We start from the raw sequence: 22,287 nt of genomic DNA, 5'->3' as shown, positions 1-22,287 counted from the left end.
CTTATTGCTTTGTGCTTGAAGCTTCTGAAATACTTTCACGGTATCTTAGGTCTCAGAGAGAAGGATAGACATGTACACACACTCTCTTCTCTCTCTCTCCATCTCTCACAACACACACGCACACACACACACACACAAAGACACACACACACAGCAAACCCAAAGTGTTATTAAAGTCATATGACATAAAATTAGCATAAGTTCCTAAATGTTTATTTCCACCTTGTGCAGTCATCTTGTCCTGTACCAATAACAAACACCTCACAGATTGCACTTTGAGTAGCAATGTTCTGTAGTAAACCACACCTTAAAAGATGTTCCTAATCAAATCAGAACATCTGATATACTAAGAAAGAAGTCAGACACTTACTTCTTATCAAAAAATGTTGAATTTTCTTTCCTTTTGGTGAATCCATTGGGTAGAAGTTTTAAGTTAATAGCTTGCTTTCGAGCACGATTTTTCATAAAGTACATCTAACAACCAAAAACAAATAGGCAAATTAATATTAAAATGCCTTAAATTCCAAAAGCATGTAAAACAATGTTCAAAACATAATGATTAAGATTTATTGAGTACTTATGTTTCACAAACTGCACTAATCAGCAATGTCTCATTTAATCCTCACAATACTATGAGGCATGTACTATTATTACTCCCATTTCTGCTATTTCTGAGATGTAAAGTCTACATTCAAATCCAGGTCTGTCTAATTCCAGAGCCTGTGATTTTCACCATATACTCTATAAGCCAAAAGAAGAATTTTATGGGGATTAAAAAAAAAATACAGGTTTTAGCAATCACAGGGATTACCTATACAGTTCTTTCATTTTTAACTGATGGTTTCATACCATAGTTAGCTATATATATATATGCCTGCTTCTATTACTAGTCAGGTAGCTTCATTCAGGGAGGAACTATGGCACTGCCTAGTACAAGGCTTAACTTAAAGTAGCCACTGATGTAGGATGTACAAAATGGGATATGAGAATTCTAGCTCTGACACGTGTTACTCCATGGATCATGTAGGTTGGTTGAGCCCATGCTAGCCCATGAAATGATTTGCCTTGCTGTGTGGTTAACACAATCTTAAACCTTCAACTTGGTTTAAGATAGTCCAGATCTGTGGGCTTCCCTGGTGGCGCAGTGGTTGAGAGTCCGCCTGCCAATGCAGGGGACACGGGTTCGTGCCCCGGTCAGGGAAGATTCCCACATGCCGTGGAGCGGCTAGGCCCGTGAGCCATGGCTGCTGAGCCTGCGCATCTGGAGCCTGTGCTCTGCAACGGGAGAGGACACAACAGTGAGAGGCCCGTGTACCGCAAAAAAAAAAAAAAAAAGATAGTCCAGATCTGCAATGTTCTTAGGTACCTGGTAGAATAAAGGAAGGCCTGTTTCTTCTAACCTTCAAAAAATTCCCACAAATAATATTTAAAGAAAAAAAAAGCAGTACTCAACAAAAAATAAAAAAGTATAAACAATATAAGAAAACAAGGCTCAGTGTACTGGAACCAAAAGAGAAAAAATATGTAGCTGAGAGAGCTCCCTATATATTCAGACACTAAAAAAATCATACACAGATTACAGAACTGCTCTGCAAAATTTAAAGGAATAAAAGAAAGTTTGAAAATATGTGCAGTGAAGAGAAACTATAAAAAGTGACTCAACAGATTTTTAAATAAGCCAAACTAAAATTTTGCATTAGAGATTAAAAAGATGACAAAATCAGGAGAGGTTAAGGGGTAGGTATGATATAGGGAGAAGGTCTAAGCCACATTTAATGGCAGTTTTAGAAAAAGAGAGAATGAATAAAGCACAGGTAATATTTTAATAGAAATGAGCTGATAATTTCCCAGAATTGATGAAAGACACTCCACTGATTCAATAAATCTAATAATTCCCAAGTAAGATAAATAAAAAGAAATGTGCATTTTCACAGTATAGTAAAAATGCAAAAGACCAACAATAAAAAGAATGCATCCAGAGAAAAAAGATTTCAAAGGCAGTTAAAAATGACAGATGACTTTACAACAATAAAAATGGAAGCCACAGACAATGGAAGAGTAATTCTGAACCCAGAATTCTATAGACAAAAATCATTTAAGAGTGATTTAAATGCCGATAGAGTAATCTAAGAGTTGGCAACCAGCAAACTCTCTCTAACGGACATTCTAAAAGATCTACTTGAGGGCTTCCCTGGTGGCGCAGTGGTTGCGCGTCCGCCTGCTGATGGAGGGGAACCGGGTTCGCGCCCCGGTCTGGGAGGATCCCACATGCCGCGGAGCGGCTGGGCCCGTGGGCCATGGCCGCTGAGCCTGCGCGTCCGGAGCCTGTGCTCCGCAACGGGAGAGGTCACAGCAGAGGGAGGCCCACATACCACAAAAAAAAGATCACTTTCTACCTCTACTTGAGGTAGAAAGTGATCTCTCAGACAGAAAGTCTAAGATGATGGCAGAAAAAATAAAGAGCAAAGAAAGTGGGAAACATGAAGATAAACCAAAACAAACACTGACTGGATAAAACAGTAATTACTGTATGGAGACTGAAACAAAAAAGACAATTTAAATACCTGAAAACAATACGAAAAGTCAGTAGAGTGTTAAATGGAGTTTAAGTGTTCTAAGGTAACTGCTGGCAAACTAGGGCCAAATCCTGCCTGCTGCCTATTTTTATAAACAAATTTTGTTGGAATACAGCCCTGCGCATTTGTTTATGTATTATTCATGGCTGCTTTTTTGCTACAGTGGCAGAGTTGAGTAGTTGTGACAGAAACCATAAGGTTTGAAAAAAAGGTTTACTATCTGACTCTTTACGGTAGAAGTTTGCCAACTCCTGTTCTAAGGTCACTGCATTGCTTAAATACAGGCTTAAGGTACTGATTAACTTTAGATATTGATAAATGAAGTATGCATGCAATGTCTAGCCTAACCAATGAAAGGATAGAAAAAGGATGTATAAATTCTAAACTGATAGAAGAAAAATTCAAATGATAAGAAATTACTCAATTAGTCCAAAAGACAAGAAAAAGAACAAAACAAAACAAAGCAAGTGGACAAATAGCACAAGTAAGGTGACACTTTTAAAGTCAAATATATAGGTAATTTTATTAAAAAGTAAATGAATTTGATGACTCAGTTAAAAGTTCCAGATTGTCAGAATGGAGAAAAACTGGAACCCAATCATATGGTACTTTGAAAAGGTACATCCAGAACATAAAGATACAAAAAGGCCTAAAGTAAAAGTAAGGGACAAAATACACCATGCAAATACCAACCAAAGGACTGAAATAGTTCAATACCAGATAAAGTACACAAAAAGCTTGAGACAAAAAGGGTCACATCATAATGCCAAAGGTTAAATACACCAAGAATTTCCTGAAGTATGCAGCTAATAATTTAGCCTTAAAGCATATGAAGCAAAGCTAACTGAACCATAAGGAGAAACATACAAATCCTTTTGATTTTATCTATTGGGAAATGTTAACACATCTCTCTCAGTAACTGATAGAAAAAACAGACAAAAAACAAAAAACAAAAAAAAACCCAGTAGCACTGTAAACAATCTGAACAACATAATTAACAAATCTGACCTAAAGGAATATATTTAGAATACTAGATTTAGCAAATGCAGAATAATTTTTCTTTCCCAAGCAGAGAACATTACAAAATCTGACCATATGCTGGGCCATAAACACAAGTCTTAATGTATTTTAAAAGAATGAACTCAGAAAAAATATGTTCTCTGACCACAATGCAATTAAGCTAAAAATATAAAAGGATATAGCAAAAGTCAAGAGGACACATTAACAAAATAGAAAAGGAATTCACAATAGCAACTGATCTAGAAAAAAAGAGGACACAAATAAGGATTATCACAAATGATAATACAACTTCTACAGACACGTAAAGGAAAATATGAAGAACTTTATGCCAATGCATCTGAAAATTTAGGTAAAATGGAAAAATTCTTAGAAAAATGTAGTCTACTAACAATGACTCAAGAAGACAGAGAAAACCTAAATAGTCCAATAAACAGTAAAGAACAAACTTCAGAAGCCCATTAATAAATTTTACCAAACTCCCATGGAAGGAATAACCCCAATGTTAGTTAATGTATCCAGGACCAAAATGGGAGCATTCCCAAATAATTTTATGAAACTAAAATCACAATGATATAGAAACCTAAGAATACCAAAAAGGAAAATCAGAAGTCATTTCACTCACGGACAGAAATGCAAAAATGAATGAATGGATAATGTGTACATATACATAATACAACTGAATTCTGCAAAGTATAAAAAGCAGGGTATGATAATAATATACCATGCAAGTTTAACTTACAATAGAAAATTGATTAAAAGATTATTATTCATACTAGAATATTATATATTAAAAGAATAAATAATCAAATACAGAAAAAGCATTTGATAAAATATAACCACCATTCATGTTAAAATCTGTTAGCAAACTAGGAACAGAACTTCTTTAATCTAAATATCAAACTGTATCTACAAAAAATTTAAAAGCAAACATCATGGTGAAATCTTGAAACTTTTCCCTCTATGATCAGGAGTTATGAAACAAAGATGTACAGAACAGTTAATATACCAGGCCCAAGACTGTTATCCTTAGAAAGTTCTGCTGGCAAGGTTGGCTCTTGGCTGGTGTCTGGGAATTTGACTGACTGGTAAATGGACCCTACACTAACATAAAACTTTTCCTATAATGATAAGAGTGGTTCACTGTGCTGAAATTGTACAAAAATGTGGTTTTATCTGCTTCCCTTCTGGAAGTAGGGAATTTGGCAAGTGCTAGGGCAAGGGTGCTTCTGCGATCAGCCCCCAATAAAAACCTTGGGCAGTGAGTTTCCCTGGTAGACAATAACTTCAAACATTAATTATCACAACCCATTGCCCGAGGAATTAACTGCGTATGATGTGACTCCAATAGAAGAGGACTTTGGGAAGCTTGTGGCTGGATTCCTGGATTCCTTGTGCCCCATATACTTTTTCCTTTTGCTAATTTTGCTCTGTATCCTTTCACTGTAATAAATTTTAGCCATGAGTACAACTGTATGCTGCATCCTGTGAATCCTTTCAGCAAATCATCAAACCTAGGGATGGACTTCGACTTACAACATAAATATCTACTATCACCAGCACTATTTGACATTATTGGAAGTCCTAGCTATACCAATAAGACAAGAAAAAGAGATAAAAGAACAAGGACAGAAAAACAGAAACAAATTGTGATGAACTGTTTACAGAGAAAATCTCAAAGAATCTATAGATAAGGTATTGGGACAGATTTTAATATGGTTACTACTATAAAATAGACAACAAAAATATCTCATTCCTAAATACCAGCAAAGAGATAATAAAACATTAAAAATAAAACACTACTTAAAACAGTATGAAAAAATAAAGTGCCCAAGAATAAATCTAATAAGAAATATGCAAGACCTTCACTGAGAAAATTAGAGATGTTAAAGAACCAAATAAATGCAGAGATACTACAGTCAAGAATTTAAACATTCAATGCTGTAAAATCCATTCACTCAAGTAACTCTACAAAATAAATGCAACCCCAATCAAAATTCCCAGGTGGGGAAGGTAAGACTGTAGAATCAATAGGCTGATTTTTCATATTTGTATAAAATTACAAAGAGCCACAGACATATTTTAGAAAATACTCTAGAAAATATTCTAGAAAAATGGCTATATTCTAAAAAATGAATGAAGTGGGAGGACTTACTCTTTCAGCGAGTTTCAGTAAAAGACTACAATAGTTTAGAGTATTGAGCTTTGGTGTGGATAGATAAGAGGACCACCAGAACGAACAGACAGGCCAGAAACTGACCCAAGCATATATGGATGCTTGATATATAACAAAGATGGTCCTGCAAACAAGTAGGGAAAGGATGAATTTTTTCAATAAATGATGCTAGAAAAAGTAGATTATCCATCTGGAAAATTACATAGGACCTCCACTTGACATGCTAGACAAAAATCAATTCCATGTTTACAGACATAAATGGGAGATGCAACACTGTAAGGCTTTTAGAAAATAGTTACAGGAGAATAGCTTCATAACAAGGTAGGGAAGGATTTCTTTATAAACTCATACAACTATTAACTATAAAGGAAACATACAACAATTTTTACTACATGAAAATTAGGAACATCTGTTTACCATAAAACTCTAAAGAGAGTAAAAAGACAAGCCACAGAATGAAAGAAGGAATTTACAACGGATACAACCAACTAACAACTAGCATCTAAAAATACAAAGAATTACTACAAACCAGTAAGAAAAAACAACTGACCAATGAAAAGATGAACAAAAGACTTAACAGGCATACCACAAAGAATATCCAATGGGCCAATAAAATATTTGAAAGGTGCTCAATCTCTTTAAGAATCAGACAACTACAAATTAAAAATCATAATAAAATAACACAGACATCAAATTGACAAAAACTCAGAAACTCTGACCAAGTCAAGTATTGAAGAGGAGGCGACAATAGGTACACTTAAACACTACTGTGAGTATAAACTGGTATCACCACTTTGGAAAATGTTTTGGTAACATATAGTCAAATTGAAGATATGCATACGTCACAACAAAGCAATTCAGCTTCTAGGTATAAACCCCAAAAAAACATATGTATGAGCAAACCACAATTCCTAAAGAGAAGTGTTCTGTTCACTGTTTCTAAAATTTAGAAAACCCAGAGTCCATTTATTACAGAAAATCCAGAAATAAGAATGGTTCAGGAAAGGGCATTAGCTGGTGGCAGGAACTTTTGAGAAGCTGGTAATGTTCTAATTTTAGACCTAGGTGGTAGTTACATGGATGTTTACTGCATAATTATTCATTAAATGGTGTATTTCTGGACCTCCCTGGTGGTGCAGTAGTTAAGAATCCACCCGCCAATGCAGGGGACGCAGGTTCGAGCCCTGGTCTGGGAAGATCCCACAGGCCGTGGAGCAACTAAGCCCGTGCGCCACAACTACTGAGCCTGGTCTCTAGGGCCCGTGAACCACAACTACTGAGCCCATGCACCACAACTACCCGAAGCCCACGCGCCTAGAGCCTGTGCTCCACAACAAGAGATGCCACCACAATGAGAAGCCCATGCACCGCACTGAAGATTAGCCCCTGCTCACTGCAATTAGAGAAAGCCCACGAAGACCCAAAGTAGCCAAAAAAAAAAAAAGGTGTATTTCTATTTTATGCTTTTTTATATGCATGCCATATTTCACACAAAAAAATTTAAAAAGTAATTTATCTTTTAAGTAGAATTTAATTATGTCTAATTAAGCTTGAGGGAAAAAAAGACTTGGTGCATGGTAATTTTTCTTTCAGATGTGGGTAATGTCATGTCTGTACCAATAACACCAATAAAATAAACTGTTTAAAAGGTACTAAAATTCTGCAACTCCAATACCAAAATGGTACTGAAAAACGAACATAATTCCATGATGTGATTTAATAATATTATTAAAGAAATTTTAGAACAATAGCAGTTGCAAAATACTTCAAATATGTAAGCTTTTAATTTTGCATAGTGCATAAGGAATGTAAAAGGGATGAAAGTATGAAAATTAAGTATATTAAAACAACAAGTCCTGTTAGCTCTTCCTTCAAAATTCAAATCTAATCACTTCCCAATAATTCTAACAGCATCCTCTCTGACTAGAACAACAACAACAGCCTTATAACTTCTCTCCCAGCTTCCAATCTTCCACTCTTGCCTACTCAAGTCCACTTTCCAGAGAGCAGCAAGAGTGATCTTTCAAAAAGCAAACAGGCTCAATATCCACCCATGGCTTCCATTTTTACTTCAAATACACTAGGAGCCCTCACTAGTTTCTTTAACCTCACATTCAACATGCTCCTCACTCAACTACGCTTCTGTCACCTTGCCCGTCTTAATTCCTCAAACACCCTAACCTCATCCCTGACTCATTCTTTCCTTTTGCTTTTGTCTCTACCTGGAAAGTCTTTCTCCAAACCTTCACATGACTGCCTCTTTCTCATCATTCAGACTGCCGCTTAAATGTCATCTCTCAGAGAAGCCTCTCCTGACTACTGTATGGAAAATAGTACCCTTATAAACCCCCTCCCCCAGCAAACACCATTTTCATTTTCTTTAATCTCCTGTGTCCTATCTTCCACATGCACTTAACGTTACCTGAAATTATATTTGTCCCTCGACTCATCTCCTGTCTCTCCTGCTACAATACAAGCTCCATGAGGAGAAGGACCTTGTTTTGGTCACTGCTGTATCCCTAGTAACTTAATATATTTGTTGAGTGAAAAAAAAAAAAAGAATCTAATTCATTAGAAGAAATTCTAAATGGAAGGGAGTAGAAGAAATACTTACATGTTTATTGCTTATTGGTCTTTTCAAGAAAGCATCTCTAGAAATATGGTCTGCTGTTCTTGCCACATCTTCCAAAAATCGATAATCTACCAATTTTGAAATAGAAAAATAAACAAATGATATATGCCAATGGCCAGGAAGCATCAATCGGCTATGCAGAAGATGGCTTACCACTTAGGAGATTCATTTCAGTAAATTGTTGCATTGAAACATATGCAGTTTTATCTCGAATTCCATTACATGTCAGTTCTGCTTTGTGTTTCTTTACACAGGGCAAACTGAAGAGACAAACGAGGAGGTACTTTTACACTTTGAGGTAAAAAGGGTACGGGCAGAGATAACAGGGTAGGAAATGACATATATACCTGCAGGAATAGCGCATACAACGTGGACATCTGTACTTTGCTTCTTCTGTACCACAAGTTTCACATCTACAAAAGCCCACATGAAATTTGATAAATTATCAAATATTAATTTTACATGTTTATTTATAAACTTGTAATGCTGAGTCAATTACTCATCACAATCAATTTACAGACATGTAATCATAGTGAATAAAGTAGATGCAAGTAACTCTTATGAAATACTTGATAGCTGTCAAACATCGTTAGAAAATTCTCCTCTAGGAAACGACAAATACATTTACAATGTTGTTAATGATATGTAATTCAAGAATGATATGTAATTCAAGAAAAAAATTCAAGAAAACACGTATTAAATTAAAAAAAATCATCTCACTTTGACTTCCTTTTCTACTATAATCTGAGAATGAGATCATTTGATATTTTAACTTGTAACTCTTGACACTGTTAACAATTGTGTGTGTGCACATACCCAGAAGTCCAATCCATGAGCTATGTTTATTTATCTCAAAGGCAGACACACCAGAAAAAGATATAAGACCCAGGCAAATTTAGAGAGTAGCAGTTGCATCTTTCTTTCTCAACTCCTCACCCAACCTAGAATAGGCGTCAAAATAATCTAGAAATGCTTTTATCCATCATCTGTCTTCAACTGTTCTTTTAGGATCTTGGGATACTGACAATCAAACTACAGCTACTTTTGTTTTACTCACTGTGTTCGAGACAGTGATAATCCCAAGAAACTGACTACTCTTATTTCCTATGCTGCCTCATTATCACACTATAAGGAAATTAAATCAAAAGCAATAAATATTCATAGTACCCATAGAGAAACTAGACAGTTGGGTGAGTTCGAGTGTATTTTGTCTAATTTTAACTTACTCCACTTTGTCCTTGTTGGTTTTATTAGAATTTTCCTTACACCTATCCTCTCTCAAAAGAATACTGAGCCAAGAGCATATTAAGTCAAGCCAGATTCTGGTCCAGGGGCTTTCTGGCCCCAAGAATTTTCACTTCCTAACTTGGCCACTGGACACTAGTACCAACCTCACATATTTTCACTGAATTTATTGTCATTTGACAAAACCCTCCCTTCCCAATCGCCCCCCGCCCCCATCATTCAGGCTCCAGGGACCCAAACTGGCACTTATTTATCATTATTCCACACCCTACTGGTAGTGTAATTTCTTTCAATCTAAACAACAGAGGATTCCATAGCTTTATTCCCCCAATGGAATTCTCCTTGCCCTACCTTGACATGGCCAGTTTCCGCTTGGAGCCCACTGGGGGATTTATCTGAGGCTCTTCTTTCACCTTCGTATCATCCATCACTTCTTCTTTAGGGAAATACTTCTCTTCTTTTACACACACTTCATCCATTATTTCCTCCTTTTTTACGTTCTGATCAAGAAACATCTCCTCGCCTTTAATCTCCAAGCTATCTTTCTTCTCTTTCTTCACTTCTAGCCAGTCCATCACTTCTTCCTTCACCTTCACTTTCTCTTCCTTTAGCTCTGGTTCTTCCACGTTCTCTTCTTTTACAATCAAACTACTATCCGTCTCCTGCTTCACCTCCAACGTGCCTGGTTTTTCCTCTTTCACCTCAGGCCCATCCTCCACCTCCTGCTTTACCCACTGGTCATTCCGCATACCTTCTTCCATTTCTGACCAGTCCATTACTTCTTGCTTCACAACTGCTAGGTCCACTCGCATCTCCTCTGCCCTTGGTCCATTTCCTTCTTCCCCTTCCCCTGTCTTCCCCATTCCGGTCAGTCCATTCCCCGCCTCTCCACCGCCGGCCTCCTCGGTTCCTACTGTGCCCCTGACTCTCTCTCCATCTGACTCGAGACTTAGCCGCGCCCCTTCAGCTCCACTCTGGAGACCTCCTCCCGACGTCTCTTCATTTTCAGCAGCAAAATCCATCAGCTCAAGATCCTTGACCTCCGTTGCCACTCTGTCCTTCAATATGGCTGGTCCACGCCAATAGGAATGAATTTCTGGCCAGAACACAGACGGCGGTCCACGTGTGGATCAGAGAACTAGCAAGCGGAAAAGGCCGACCCGGCGCGTCTATCCAAAGAGTCGTAAAGCAACGCTTCCGCGCATTGCCGCTTCACGACTCGTGGAGCTCTTTACGGCTGTGCTGCAGTCCGGCACAGATCCTACGGTATCCGCGTGAGGCCACGCCCACTGTCATCCCGCCTTCGGGGCGGGGTTTCACCAAACCCTTCCCTTGGGGAGGCCGCGCCCTATGCACGTGGCCCCACACTTCCGCTTAAAGAGAGCAGAGGGGCTCCGCGCCGGGGGGATAAGCGGGACCCTTACAGCTTTGTAATTGGAAGACCACCCTAATCTGTTCTGAACTTGCATGAAAATGGAAGAAACACCTGATATTACGCCTCTCCACGCTTCAGTTTCTTCAGCAGTACTCCAGAGACGATGGTATTACAAATCTTTTGGTTTATTTTGATGATTAAGTGTAATCATGCATGGAAATAAGCTAGCAGTGATGAATCTCAACATATGGTCACTATTATTACTGGGAATCCTGATAGGCTTCAGGTAGGAAAGAGGGCATTAACTTTAATTCTTTCACTTCTTTGTCAGTAACAGCCGGCATCAGCCAGTGCCCTATTTACAGCATCTTACAGGATTCTCTCTAGGAGAGAGAATATATATATATGTGTATATATATATATATATATATATATGTATATATATATATACACATATATATATGTTAAAGAACCAAGTAAATGCAGAGATACAACAAAGATTTTATATATATATATATGTCACATATTTAAAGACTGGGCCAAAAATTCAACCCCCAGGACTAGAACATCTTAAAAAAAAAAAAACAAAGCACGGAAAACGAAAACTAGCCTGGCATCCGTTTCAGTTACTTTTGAAAATTGATATTACATACTGGGCATTAGGCATTTTCACCTAATTTTTACATAATGTCTGTGAGATTCATATTTTTCTCTCTGCACAAGACTTCAAAGAAATGGATTTTTAGCTGTGGGCTGCTTTGTGCCAATCCCTCAAATCCTGTTATGGTTTGCAGGGCATTTAACTGTTATCACTCATTCACATGTTCATCAGGGAATGGGAATTTTGAATGGGTGAGCAGAATGAGGAAATTTTGAAACCTTAGTTGGGGCTCCACTGATACTGTAGCACTGGAAAGAGCATTGAAGTAAGTTGGGAAAGTTTTGTAAAATTTTCTTATGGGTTATGAGGAAGAGGCTTCCAAAGGAGTCATATGGACAGTGTTTTGTCAATATACTTAGAGGTGCCAGCTACCCATGGAGTCAAAAAGAGCCTGACTGGTAACCCTGTTACCGACCAGGGTTCTTGGACCCCTTAAGCAATAGAAATTGATAAGAGGCCAGATAAGAAAATCAGGCAAGACTTTATTGGGACTAGTGCTGCAGCACAAGGGAGCGAAAACAAATAACAGGTGCCTTTGTTGGCTCTTGGGGTTGGGGGTGGGTAGGAGGGAGCTGGTTCCTTTACATGCGGTGAGGCTAGGGGTGGGTCTAGGGGTCCACCTAAGGGGTGGCTTAGGTGGTCTGCCTGTCTTCTTGGTGGTGCTGTGTGCAGGGTGCAAGTGCAGTACCCTGCTTTTGCTGCAGACTCCTGAGAAGTGGCAGTTGGGTTTTTGGTCTTTTTGTATCTTGTTGTTTTTAATTTGCCCCACCTGCACATGCACACAGTTATTTTTAGTCCCTTATAGTTTCTTTGTATTCTGTTACTCTTTGTCCAGGTGCAAGCACTGCAGCAAAAGGTCCCAGGTCCCAGCCTGTCTCAGATTTGCAGGCCAGATTACATGTTTATACTAGGAATAGGGGCTAAATGACAGAAAGAATCCATGTGGCCTTGCTTAAGACAACATTTGGGTGATGAGAACAAGAGGAAGTGTTTATTCTCATGAGAATAACGGATGTCCATTTAAGATCACAGAGAAAGTTGTGAAACTACAAATCAGACACCAGAAGCAAAAACGCTTTGGAGTATTTTGGATATTTGTCATTTTCCTACATTTGTTCTTGTAATCTGTGTGTTTTTTTCACAGTCACTGGAGGGAATATCGTTAAACCAGTAAGGATTCTTGAGAGTATCACAGCTAGTTACTTAACTAAGTTAAACAATCAACACTTTAGGACTGTAGTTTTGATGGAGGTAACAGAGGTTGTGGTGATGTTGTTAAATGGCAGTTTTGATGGAAAAGGGGAACTTGAGTGGTCCTGCTGGAGAGAACTTTGGGTTGTTGGAGTATAGAGCAAGGGTATTGCCTGCAGGGACAGACATGGCAGGGACGGGGGGATGAAGTTATTTGTGGGGCTATCATTGAATTCCTATCCAGTTCCTCAAACCCCTTTCCCTCCCTTTTCTACCTCAATGGAGTAGAGGGACAAGCCCAGCTCCTGCAGTATAGGATTGAACCTTCATGCTATCCTCTATCATCTCTGTCTCCCAGCCCTGCACCAGGCATCCATGGTGCAGCTCTCCTACTCACTTTGGGAGCTGGCCCTTTGCCGAAATCATAGTTGAGTTCAATTTAACAGCTAGAAAGCTGGGGATACTTTCTAGGAAAGTATCTAAGCTAAGACTGAAATACCATGAGAGAGTGTATATTATGGACGGTTAAAACCATTTTGGTGGCTCAGCAGGCAGTGTGTAATCAGCTGTCTGGTTGACTATAGGGTAAAGATTTAGGAGGGCCTTTCCTGACCACTTAATGGACAGGTAAGAAAGTGAAGACCCAGAGAAATAAAATGATTTGCTCAAGATTACGTGGCTATTAGTGGCAGTACTCTAACAGAAAATTACTGATCTGGTCAAAGCCTTTGTTCGCACCTGAGCCTGGTTAAAATAAAGGCCGGAAAGTGGAAGTGCAGCTGGGCCCACACAAGAGGCAGGAACCAGAAAGCCTGGAAGCCTGAATTTTATCTTGTGGGCATGTGTTGTGATGGGTTGCATGTTGGGTTACTGAGAAACAGATGCTGATAGGAGTTATTAGGGTTCAATGCCTGTGAAAGGAAGGAGGAGGAAGCAGGATTGGTCAAAGGGAGAATTTAAGATGTGATGAAGGTCTGACAAATCCTTGGCCAACTTGCTGGGTAGCTCTGGAGAAAGCGTTTTCTTTCGAGTGTCCTGCATCAGGCAGAACTGCTCCATGCTTTATATCTGACCCCACTCAGTCACCTGATGCAGGCTGCCCCAGAAAGGGCGTGATCTTGGGCAGTAGGCTTCTCTGCAGCTGGAGCTGACAGCTGGAGGCTGCTGACTGCACTTGTTGTGGCTGCGTGTCAAGTTCTTTGAAGGGGTATCTGGGTGGCACCTCTCCATGGCTACCACAGTGTGAATGCGTGTTTGCCTCGGTGGCCACAGGGCCTTTTGTCACTGAATCGCTTCGTTCTTCTTTCTTTGAAGGCCAGTTGTCTCTCTTTTCCATGTACCTTGTTAAAAAATACAGCCACTCCACAACCCCCCAGTTTATATATCCTCAGTGCGTGTAGTCATGGAGACTCACTATTGTCCAATTCCAAATGTCTGGGGAAGAGTCTGATTGGATAAGCAAAGTAAGGGGGGTGGGATCTCTTAGTGTAAACATGATTGTGGAGTTGTCAGGGAAGACCAGTTTGATCTGGGCAGTGTTCTCTGAAGACAGTGGGAAAAGTATTGGGTTTAAGTCTCCAAGCTACGTGCTACTAGCTACTAGTAGCCACTAGTTGTGTGACCACGCCACGTCTAATTTGGTTTCTTCATCTGTAAAATGGAGATAGTTATTCCTATTTAACAGAGCTGTTTTGAGAATTAAATGAGAAAATGTATGTAAGCTTTTAAACAGTAAAGCATTTTATAATTATAAGTATTATTTTCCTCATTCTGCTAGTAATTTTGAAAGCTTCACTGATGACAGCTTACTTGTTTTCTCTTTCAGACAGTGGAGGACAAAGCTGAGATAATCACATTCCCCAGTTCTCGGCACATTCTCACCATGTGCGACAATCCTTTCTTTAATGTTTTCGTCATTTGTACATCTCCACTCTCATTACCCTCCCCCTCGCTCTCGTGCATTTGATATGGTTCCTTACATAAACACGTCTTTGTGAAATACATAGAGTTGTTTTATTGTGTGTTATTTGTAACAGCTTCCTTGAGGTATAATTCACATAAAAATACACCTATTAAAAAGATACACCTATTATAAACTTACAATTCAGTAACTTTAAATTTATGGAGTTGTGCAACCATCACAACAGTCCAGTTTTAGAACATTTCCATCTTCTCCCCAAATTCCATTGTTTCCATTTGCAGTCAGTCTCTGTTCCCAGGCAACCATTGATCTGTTTTCTATCTCTATAGATTTGCCTTTCTTGGAAGTGTCATATGAAATCATACAATATGTGGTCTTTTGAGTTTGGCTTCTTTCATTTAGTGTAAAGTTTTTGAAGCTTACCCATGTTGTAGCATGTATTGGTAGTTTGTTCCTTTTTTATTTCTACATAATATTCCATTGTATAGATATCTCACATTTTGTTCATTCCTTTACTAGCTGATGGACATTTGGATTGCTTCCAGGTTTGGTATTATGAATAATTCTGCTTCCACATTCACATATAAGTCTTTGTGTATACATATATTTTCATTTCCCTTGAGTAGATAGGTACCTGGGAGTGGAATTTCTGTGCCATGTAGAAAGTTTATGTTTAATTTTTTAAGAAATAGTCAAACTGTTTCCCAAAATAGCTATTCCATTTTACATTCCCACTGGCAAAGTATTAGGGTTCCAGTTTCTCTACATTTCTTGCCCAAATTTGGTATGGTCAGTCTTTTTGATTATGGGTATATAGTGGTATCTCATTGTGAATTTAATTTGCATTTTCTTAATGACTAGTAATGATGTTGAGTATCTTTTCATGTGCTCACTGGTCATTCGTATGTGAAATGTTTATTAGTGAAATGTTTATTCAAATCTTTTGCCTATTTTTTCTTATCTTTTACTTTTTAAGTTTAAAAAATTTAATACAATTTTACAAGGTTATTTTCCATTTAGTTATTACACAGTATTGGCTGTATTCCCTGTGTTGGTACGATACATCCTTGAGCCTGCCTTACAACAAATAGTTTGTACCTCGCACTCCCCAACTCTTATATTGCCCCTCCTGCCGCCCCTCCCCCAAGTGGCTACCAGTAGCTTGTTCTCTGTATCTGTGAGTCTTCTTTTGTGTTATGTAATAGCGGCGGGGCGAGCGCACAGCTATTAGCATGCGACCGTTAGCGCTTGGCGGTTAGAGGTCCTACTCTGCCAGCAGTCTGCATGCAGTGTTCCTCGGGGCAGAGAGTGCCGTGAGAGGCGGATCTCGGCCTTCTCCCTGGGGCCCTCCAGGCCCCCTGGCCTTGGGCCGGCGGGTGAGCTGAGGAGCCGGGGACAGGCTGAGGGCTGTGTCCTGCAGGGCTCCAGAGCCCTCACCACGGCCACCCACTGGCTGGACCTAGGCCTTGAAGCAGCAGCGACCCTCTCCCCCATCCCCACCTCTGCGACCTAACGGTGGCAGCTGTGTCCATGGGTCGCAGTCTGGGAAATCCGGCACCCGTTTGGGCGGCCTGAGGAGCCTGAGGGCCAGTTGAGTCCTGGGCACCTTGCTCCCTCACTGGTGATGGCTGGGCAGGGTCTGGGACTTGGCCGGGAGGGCGCCACCAACTGAGATCTGCCTCCTCAGCTGGGTCTGGGCTCTGGTGGGAGGACCCAGACTGGGTACTGGACGAAGGCTCCTGGGCAGGGTGACCAGCCTGCGAAGGGACCCCTTCCTCGTAGACAGGGCTTGGACCTCAGAGGTCAAAAGTTGAACCTTGGGTCCTTGCCCTTTCTTGTCAGAACAGAGAATAACCTTTGTTTGGGTGGAGGTTTACAGGAACATCGTGACCTATGACCTGACCTCAAAAACGAAGGATCTGACACCAAGAAGTTTGCAACAACTAACCACGCCCCTCCCTCACCTTTCCTATAAAAGGCTTTGCTAGAAGCTTTCGGGGAGTTTGGGATTTTTAAGGCCTGAGCCACCCGTCTCCTTGCATGGCCCTGCAGTAAACCTTTCTCTGCTCCAGACTCCAACATTTTGATATTGTTTGGCTTCACTGTGTGTTGGGCACATGGACTTGCATTGAGTAACAGTTATATTCACTAGTTTGTTGTATTTTATAGATTCCACATATAAGTGATATCATGCATTATCTGTCTTATTTCACTTAGCATAATGCCCTCCAAGTTCATCCATGTTCCTGCAAATGGCAAACTTTCGTTCTTTTTTATGGCTGAGTAGTATTCCATTGTAAAGACATACCGCCTCCCCTTTACCTATTCATCTGTTGATGGACCCTTAGGTTGCTTCCATATCTTGGCAATTGTAAATAATGCTGCTATGAACATTGGGGTGCCTGTGTCCTTTCAAATTAGTGTTTTTGTTTTCTTCAGATATATACCCAGGAGTGGAATTGCTGGCTCATATGGTAGTTCTATTTTTAGTTTTTTGAGAAACCTCCATACTGTTTTCCACAATGACTGCATGAATTCATATTCCCACCAACAGCGTACATAGGTTTGTTTGTTTTTTGTTTTTTTTTTTGAATTGCTCAGTTTTAATTGAATGAATTCAGAATTGGGAGACTTTTTCCAAGAAATATGTGAAACTTACACCTAAAATTCAAGGCTTTTTAGAGCCTTAGAGTTATGGTTTTTCTTTTCTCATTCTCAATGAGTCCGTCTCTCTCTCTCTCTCTCTCTTTTTTTCTCTCCCTCTGGTTCTGGATTTTTTACATAATCATTTATGCATAAAGTTTTGAGCCAGGAGAAGGTAAAAAAAACATTGTGGAATTCTTGGAGGTCCTTAGAATGCTATGGGTTGCTAGAGTTCAAAGTAGTTTTCTCTACTGAAATGGACAAAGTGAGACATTCTTTTGGCTTATCAGGAGGGTATGCATGGATTAAATGTGATCATAGTATAGTAAAACTGTTTATTTTTATATACATATATCTAAATGATATTACCCTTCTAAGTAGTCAATTAGGGATTACATATACTTATTTTTCTTGATGCTGTTGTTTAAAAATAGGTTTTATAACTTTTTTCTTAGATTTATCTTCTGGAATAGTTTGAATCAAGATAAAGCTTGTTTCACATATTGTTTTTGATATTTTTTTAACATTTTTTTATATTGGAGTAGAGTTGATTTACAATGTGTCAGTTTTAGGTGTACAGCAAAATGATTCAATTATACATATATGTATAATTCTCTTTTTCAGATTCTTTTCGCATATACATTATTACAGAATGTTGAGTAGAGTTCCCTGTGCCATACAGTAGGTCCTTGTTGAGTATATATTTCATATATAGTAGTGTGTATATGTTAATCCCAAACTCTTAATTTATCCCTCCCCCCACCTTTCCCCTTTGGTAAACATAAGTTTGTTTTCTATGTCTGTGAGTCTGCTTCTGTTGTGTAATTAAGTTATTTTGTATCTTTTTTTTAAAGATTCTACATATAAGTGATATTATATGATATTTGTCTTTCTCTGTCTGACTTACATCACTTTGTATCATAATCTCTAGGTCCATCCATATTGCTGCAAATGGCATTATTTCATTCTTTTTTATGGCTGAGTAATATTCCATTGTATATATGTACCGCATCTTCTTTATGCATTCCTCTGTCAATGGACACTCAGGTTGCTTCCATGTCTTGGCTATCGTAAATAGTGCTGCAATGAATATTGGGGTGCATATATTTTTTCGAAGCATGATTTTCTCCAGATATATGCCCAGAAGTGGGATTGCTGGATCGTATGGCAACTCTATTTTTAGTTTTTTAAGGAACCTCCATACTGTTCTCCATAGTGGCTCTACCAATTTACATTTCCACCAACCGTGTAGGAGGGTGCCCTTTTCTCCACACCCTGTCCAGCTTTTATTGCTTGTAGACTTTTTTTTTTTTTTTTGTGGTATGCTGGCCTCCCTCTGTTGTGGCCTCTCCCGTTGCGGAGCACAGGCTCCGGATGCGCAGGCCCAGCGGCCATGGCTCACGGGCCCAGCCGCTCCGCGGCATGTGGGATCCTCCCGGACCGGGGCGCGAACCCGCAACCCCTGCATCGGCAGGCGGATTCTCAACCACTGCGCCACCAGGGAAGCCCCTGCTTGTAGACTTTTTGATGATGGCCATTCTGGCTGGTGTGAGGTGATACCTCATTGTAGTTTTGATTTGCATTTCTCTAATAATTAGTGATGTTGAGCATCTTTTCATGTGCTTTTTGGCCATCTGTATGTCTTCTTTGGGCAAATATCTATTTAGATCTTTTCACACCATTTTTTTTTTGATTGGGTTTTTTTGTTTTTTTGATATTGAGCTGCATGAGCTATTTGTATATTTTGGAGATTAATCTCTTGTCAGTTGCTTCATTTGTAAATATTTCTCGCATTCCATGGGTTGTCTTTTTGTTCTGTTTATGATTTCCATTGCTGTGCAAAAGCTTTTAAGTTTTATTAGGTCCCATTGGTTTATTTTTGTTTTTATTTTCATTACTCTAGGAGGTAAATCCAAAAAGATATTGCTGCGATTTATGTCAAAGAGTGTTCTGCCTGTGTTTTCCTCTGGCCTTACATTTAGGTCTTTAATCCATTTTGAGTTTATTTTTGTGTATGGTGTTAAAGAATGTTCTAATTTCTTTCTTTTACATGTAGCTGTCCATTTTTCCCAGTACCACTTATTGAAGAGACTGTCTTTTCTCCATTGTATAGTCTTGCCTCCTTTGTTGTAGATTAATTGACCATAGGTGCATGGGTTTATTTCTGGGCTTTCTATTCTGTTCCTTTGAACTATAAGTCTGTTTTTGTGCCAGTACCATACTGTCTTGATTACTGTAGCTTTATAGTATAGTCTGAAGTCAGGGAACCTGATTCCTCCAGCTCCATTTTTCTTTCTCAAGATTGCTTTGGCTATTTGGGGTCTTTTGTGTTTCCATACAAATTTTAAGATATTTTCTTATAGATCTGCAAAAAATGCCATTGGTAATTTGATAGGGATTGCATTGAATCTGGAGATTGCCTTGGGTAGTATAGTCATTTTGACAATATGAATTCTTCCAATCCAGGATCATGGTATATCTTTCTATCTGCTTGTGTAACCTTCGATTTCTTTCATCAGTATCTGAGTACAGGTCTTTTGCTTCCTCAGGTAGGTTTATTCCTAGATACTTTATTCTTTATTATTATTATTTTTTTGTGGTACGCGGGCCTCTCACTGTTGTGACCTCTCCTGTTGCGAAGCACAGGCTCCAGACGAGCAGGCTCAGCGGCCATGGCTCACGGGCCCAGCCGCTCCGCGGCACGTGGGATCTTCACAGACCGGGGCACAAACCCATGTCCCCTGCATCAGCAGGCGGACTCTCAACCACTGCGCCACCAGGGAAGCCCTTTTATTCTTTTTGATGCTATGGTATAAGGGATTGTTTCCTTAATTTCTCTTTCTGATCTTTTTTTGTTAGTTATAGAAATGTAACAGATTTCTGTGTATTAATGTTGTATCCTGCAACTTTACCAAATTCATTGATTAGCTCTAATAGTTTTCTGGTGGCATCTTTAGGATTTTCTATGTGTAGTATCATGTCATCTACAAACAGTGACAGTTTTACTTGTTTTCCAATTTGGATTCCCTTTATTTCTTTTTCTTCTCTGATTGCCATGGTTAGGACTTCCAAAACCATGCTGAATAAAAGTGGCAAGAGTGGCATCCTTGTCTTGCTCCTGATCTGAGAGGAAATGCTTTCATTTTTTCACCATTGAGTATGTTAGCTGTAGGTTTGTCATATATGGCCTTTATTATGTTGTTGGTATGTTCCCTCTGTGCCCACTTTCTGGAGAGTTTTTATCATAAATGGGTGTTGAATTTTGTCCAAAGCTTTTTCTTCATCTATTGAGATGATCATATGGTTTTTATTCTTCAGTTTGTTGATGTGGTGTGTCATACTGTTTGATGTGCAGTTGTTGAAAAATCCTTGAATGCCTGGGATAAATCCCACTTGATCATGGTGTATGATTGTTTTAACGTATTGTTGGATTCAGTTTTTTAGTATTTTGTTGAGGATTTTTGTATTGTGTTCATCAGTGATATTAGCCTGTAATTTTGTGTGTGTGTTTGGTATCTTTGTCTGGTGTTGGTATCAGGGTGATGGTGGCCTCATAGAATGAGTTTGGAATGTTCCTCTGCAATTTTTGGGAATATTTTTAGAAGGATATGTTAATTCTTCTCTAAAAGTTTGTAGAATTTGCCTGTGAAGCCATATGGTCCTGGACTTTTGTTTGTTGGAAGTTTTCAAATCATAGTTTCAATTTCAGTATTTGTGATTGGTCTGTTCATATTTTCTATTTTTTCCTGTTTTAGTCTTGGGAGATTGTACCTTTCTAAGAATTTGTCCTTTTCTTCTAGGTTGTCCATTTTATTGGCATATAGTTGCTTGTAGTAGTCTCTTAGGATCCTCTGTATTTTTGTGGTGCCTGTTGTAACTTCTCTTTTTCATTTCTACTTTTAATGATTTGAGACCTCTCCCTTTTTTTCCTTGGTGAGTCTGGCTAAAGGTTTAAGAATTTTTTTTAACTTTTCAAAGAACCAGCTTTTCGTTTCATTGATCTTTTCTATTGTTTTCTTCATCTCTATTTCATTTATTTCTGCTCTGAACTTTATGATTTCTTTCCTTCTACTAACATTGGAATTTTTGTTCTTTTTTTCTCTAGTTCCTTTAGGTGTAAGGTTAGGTTGTTTACTTGAGATTTTTCTTGTTTCCTGAGGTAAGATTGTATTGCTATAAACATCCCTCTTAGAACTGCTTTTGCTGCATCCCATAGGTTTTGGACCGTTGTATTTTCATTTTCATTTGTCTGTAGATACTTTTTGATTTCTGCTTTGATATCTTCAGTGTTCCATTGGTTCTTTAGCAGCATATTGTTTAGCCTCCATGTGTTTGTGTTTTTTATGGTCTTTTTTTTTCTTTGTACTCCCACTTTTTTCCTTTTATTTTTTTTTATTATTATTATTTTCTTACATCTTTATTGGAGTATAAATCTTTTACAATGGTGTGTTAGTTTCAGTTTTACAACAAAGTGAATCAGTTATGCATATGTTCCCATATCTCTTCCCTCTTGCGTCTCCCTCCCTCCCACCCTCCCTATCCCACCCCTCTAGGTGGTCACAAAGCACCGAGCAGATCTCCCTGTGCTATGCGGCTGCTTCCCACTAGCTATCTATTTTACATTTGGTAGTGTATATATGTCCATGCCACTCTCTCACTTCGTCACAGCTTACCCTTCCTCCTCCCCATATCCTCAAGTCCATGCCCTAGTAGGTCTGTGTTTATTCCCGTCCTACCCCTAGTCTCTTCATGACATTTTTTTTTTCTTAGATTTCATATATATGTGTTAGCATACGGTATTTGTTTTTCTCCTTCTGACTTACTTCACTCTGTATGACAGACTCCAGGTC

At 38.9% G+C, this 22,287-nt stretch overlaps 1 protein-coding gene and 1 long non-coding RNA gene across 7 annotated transcripts in view; one reads left to right on the top strand and one right to left on the bottom strand.

The window, feature by feature from the left end:
* Nucleotides 1-10,836, bottom strand: part of ZNHIT6 (zinc finger HIT-type containing 6) — a 57,037-nt gene extending 46,201 nt beyond the window's left edge. The window contains exons 1-5 of one of the 2 annotated variants that reach the window (XM_024119549.2): nucleotides 9,998-10,836; nucleotides 8,749-8,814; nucleotides 8,555-8,661; nucleotides 8,384-8,469; nucleotides 371-474 (exon numbers count right to left, since the gene is read on the bottom strand). In XM_024119549.2, coding sequence (XP_023975317.1) covers nucleotides 371-474; nucleotides 8,384-8,469; nucleotides 8,555-8,661; nucleotides 8,749-8,814; nucleotides 9,998-10,668 — 1,034 coding nt within the window. In that variant the 5' untranslated portion in view covers nucleotides 10,669-10,836. The remainder of the gene's footprint in view (nucleotides 1-370; nucleotides 475-8,383; nucleotides 8,470-8,554; nucleotides 8,662-8,748; nucleotides 8,815-9,997) is intronic. The other variant, XM_028489195.2, reaches the window with a different exon arrangement.
* Nucleotides 10,837-10,958: 122 nt separating this feature from the next.
* Nucleotides 10,959-22,287, top strand: part of LOC112063831 (uncharacterized) — a 193,665-nt gene continuing 182,336 nt past the window's right edge. For all 5 annotated transcript variants that reach the window (XR_003679576.2, XR_008617215.1, XR_002891206.2 and 2 more), the window contains exon 1: nucleotides 10,959-11,187. This is a non-coding gene — a long non-coding RNA (uncharacterized lncRNA). The remainder of the gene's footprint in view (nucleotides 11,188-22,287) is intronic.

Source organism: Physeter macrocephalus, chromosome 4, assembly GCF_002837175.3.
Source record: "Physeter macrocephalus isolate SW-GA chromosome 4, ASM283717v5, whole genome shotgun sequence".
In the NCBI taxonomy this organism is placed as follows: domain Eukaryota; kingdom Metazoa; phylum Chordata; class Mammalia; order Artiodactyla; family Physeteridae; genus Physeter; species Physeter macrocephalus.
The sequence above is the reverse complement of the archived record's forward strand: the minus strand, read 5'-3'. Positions and strand labels throughout refer to the sequence as shown.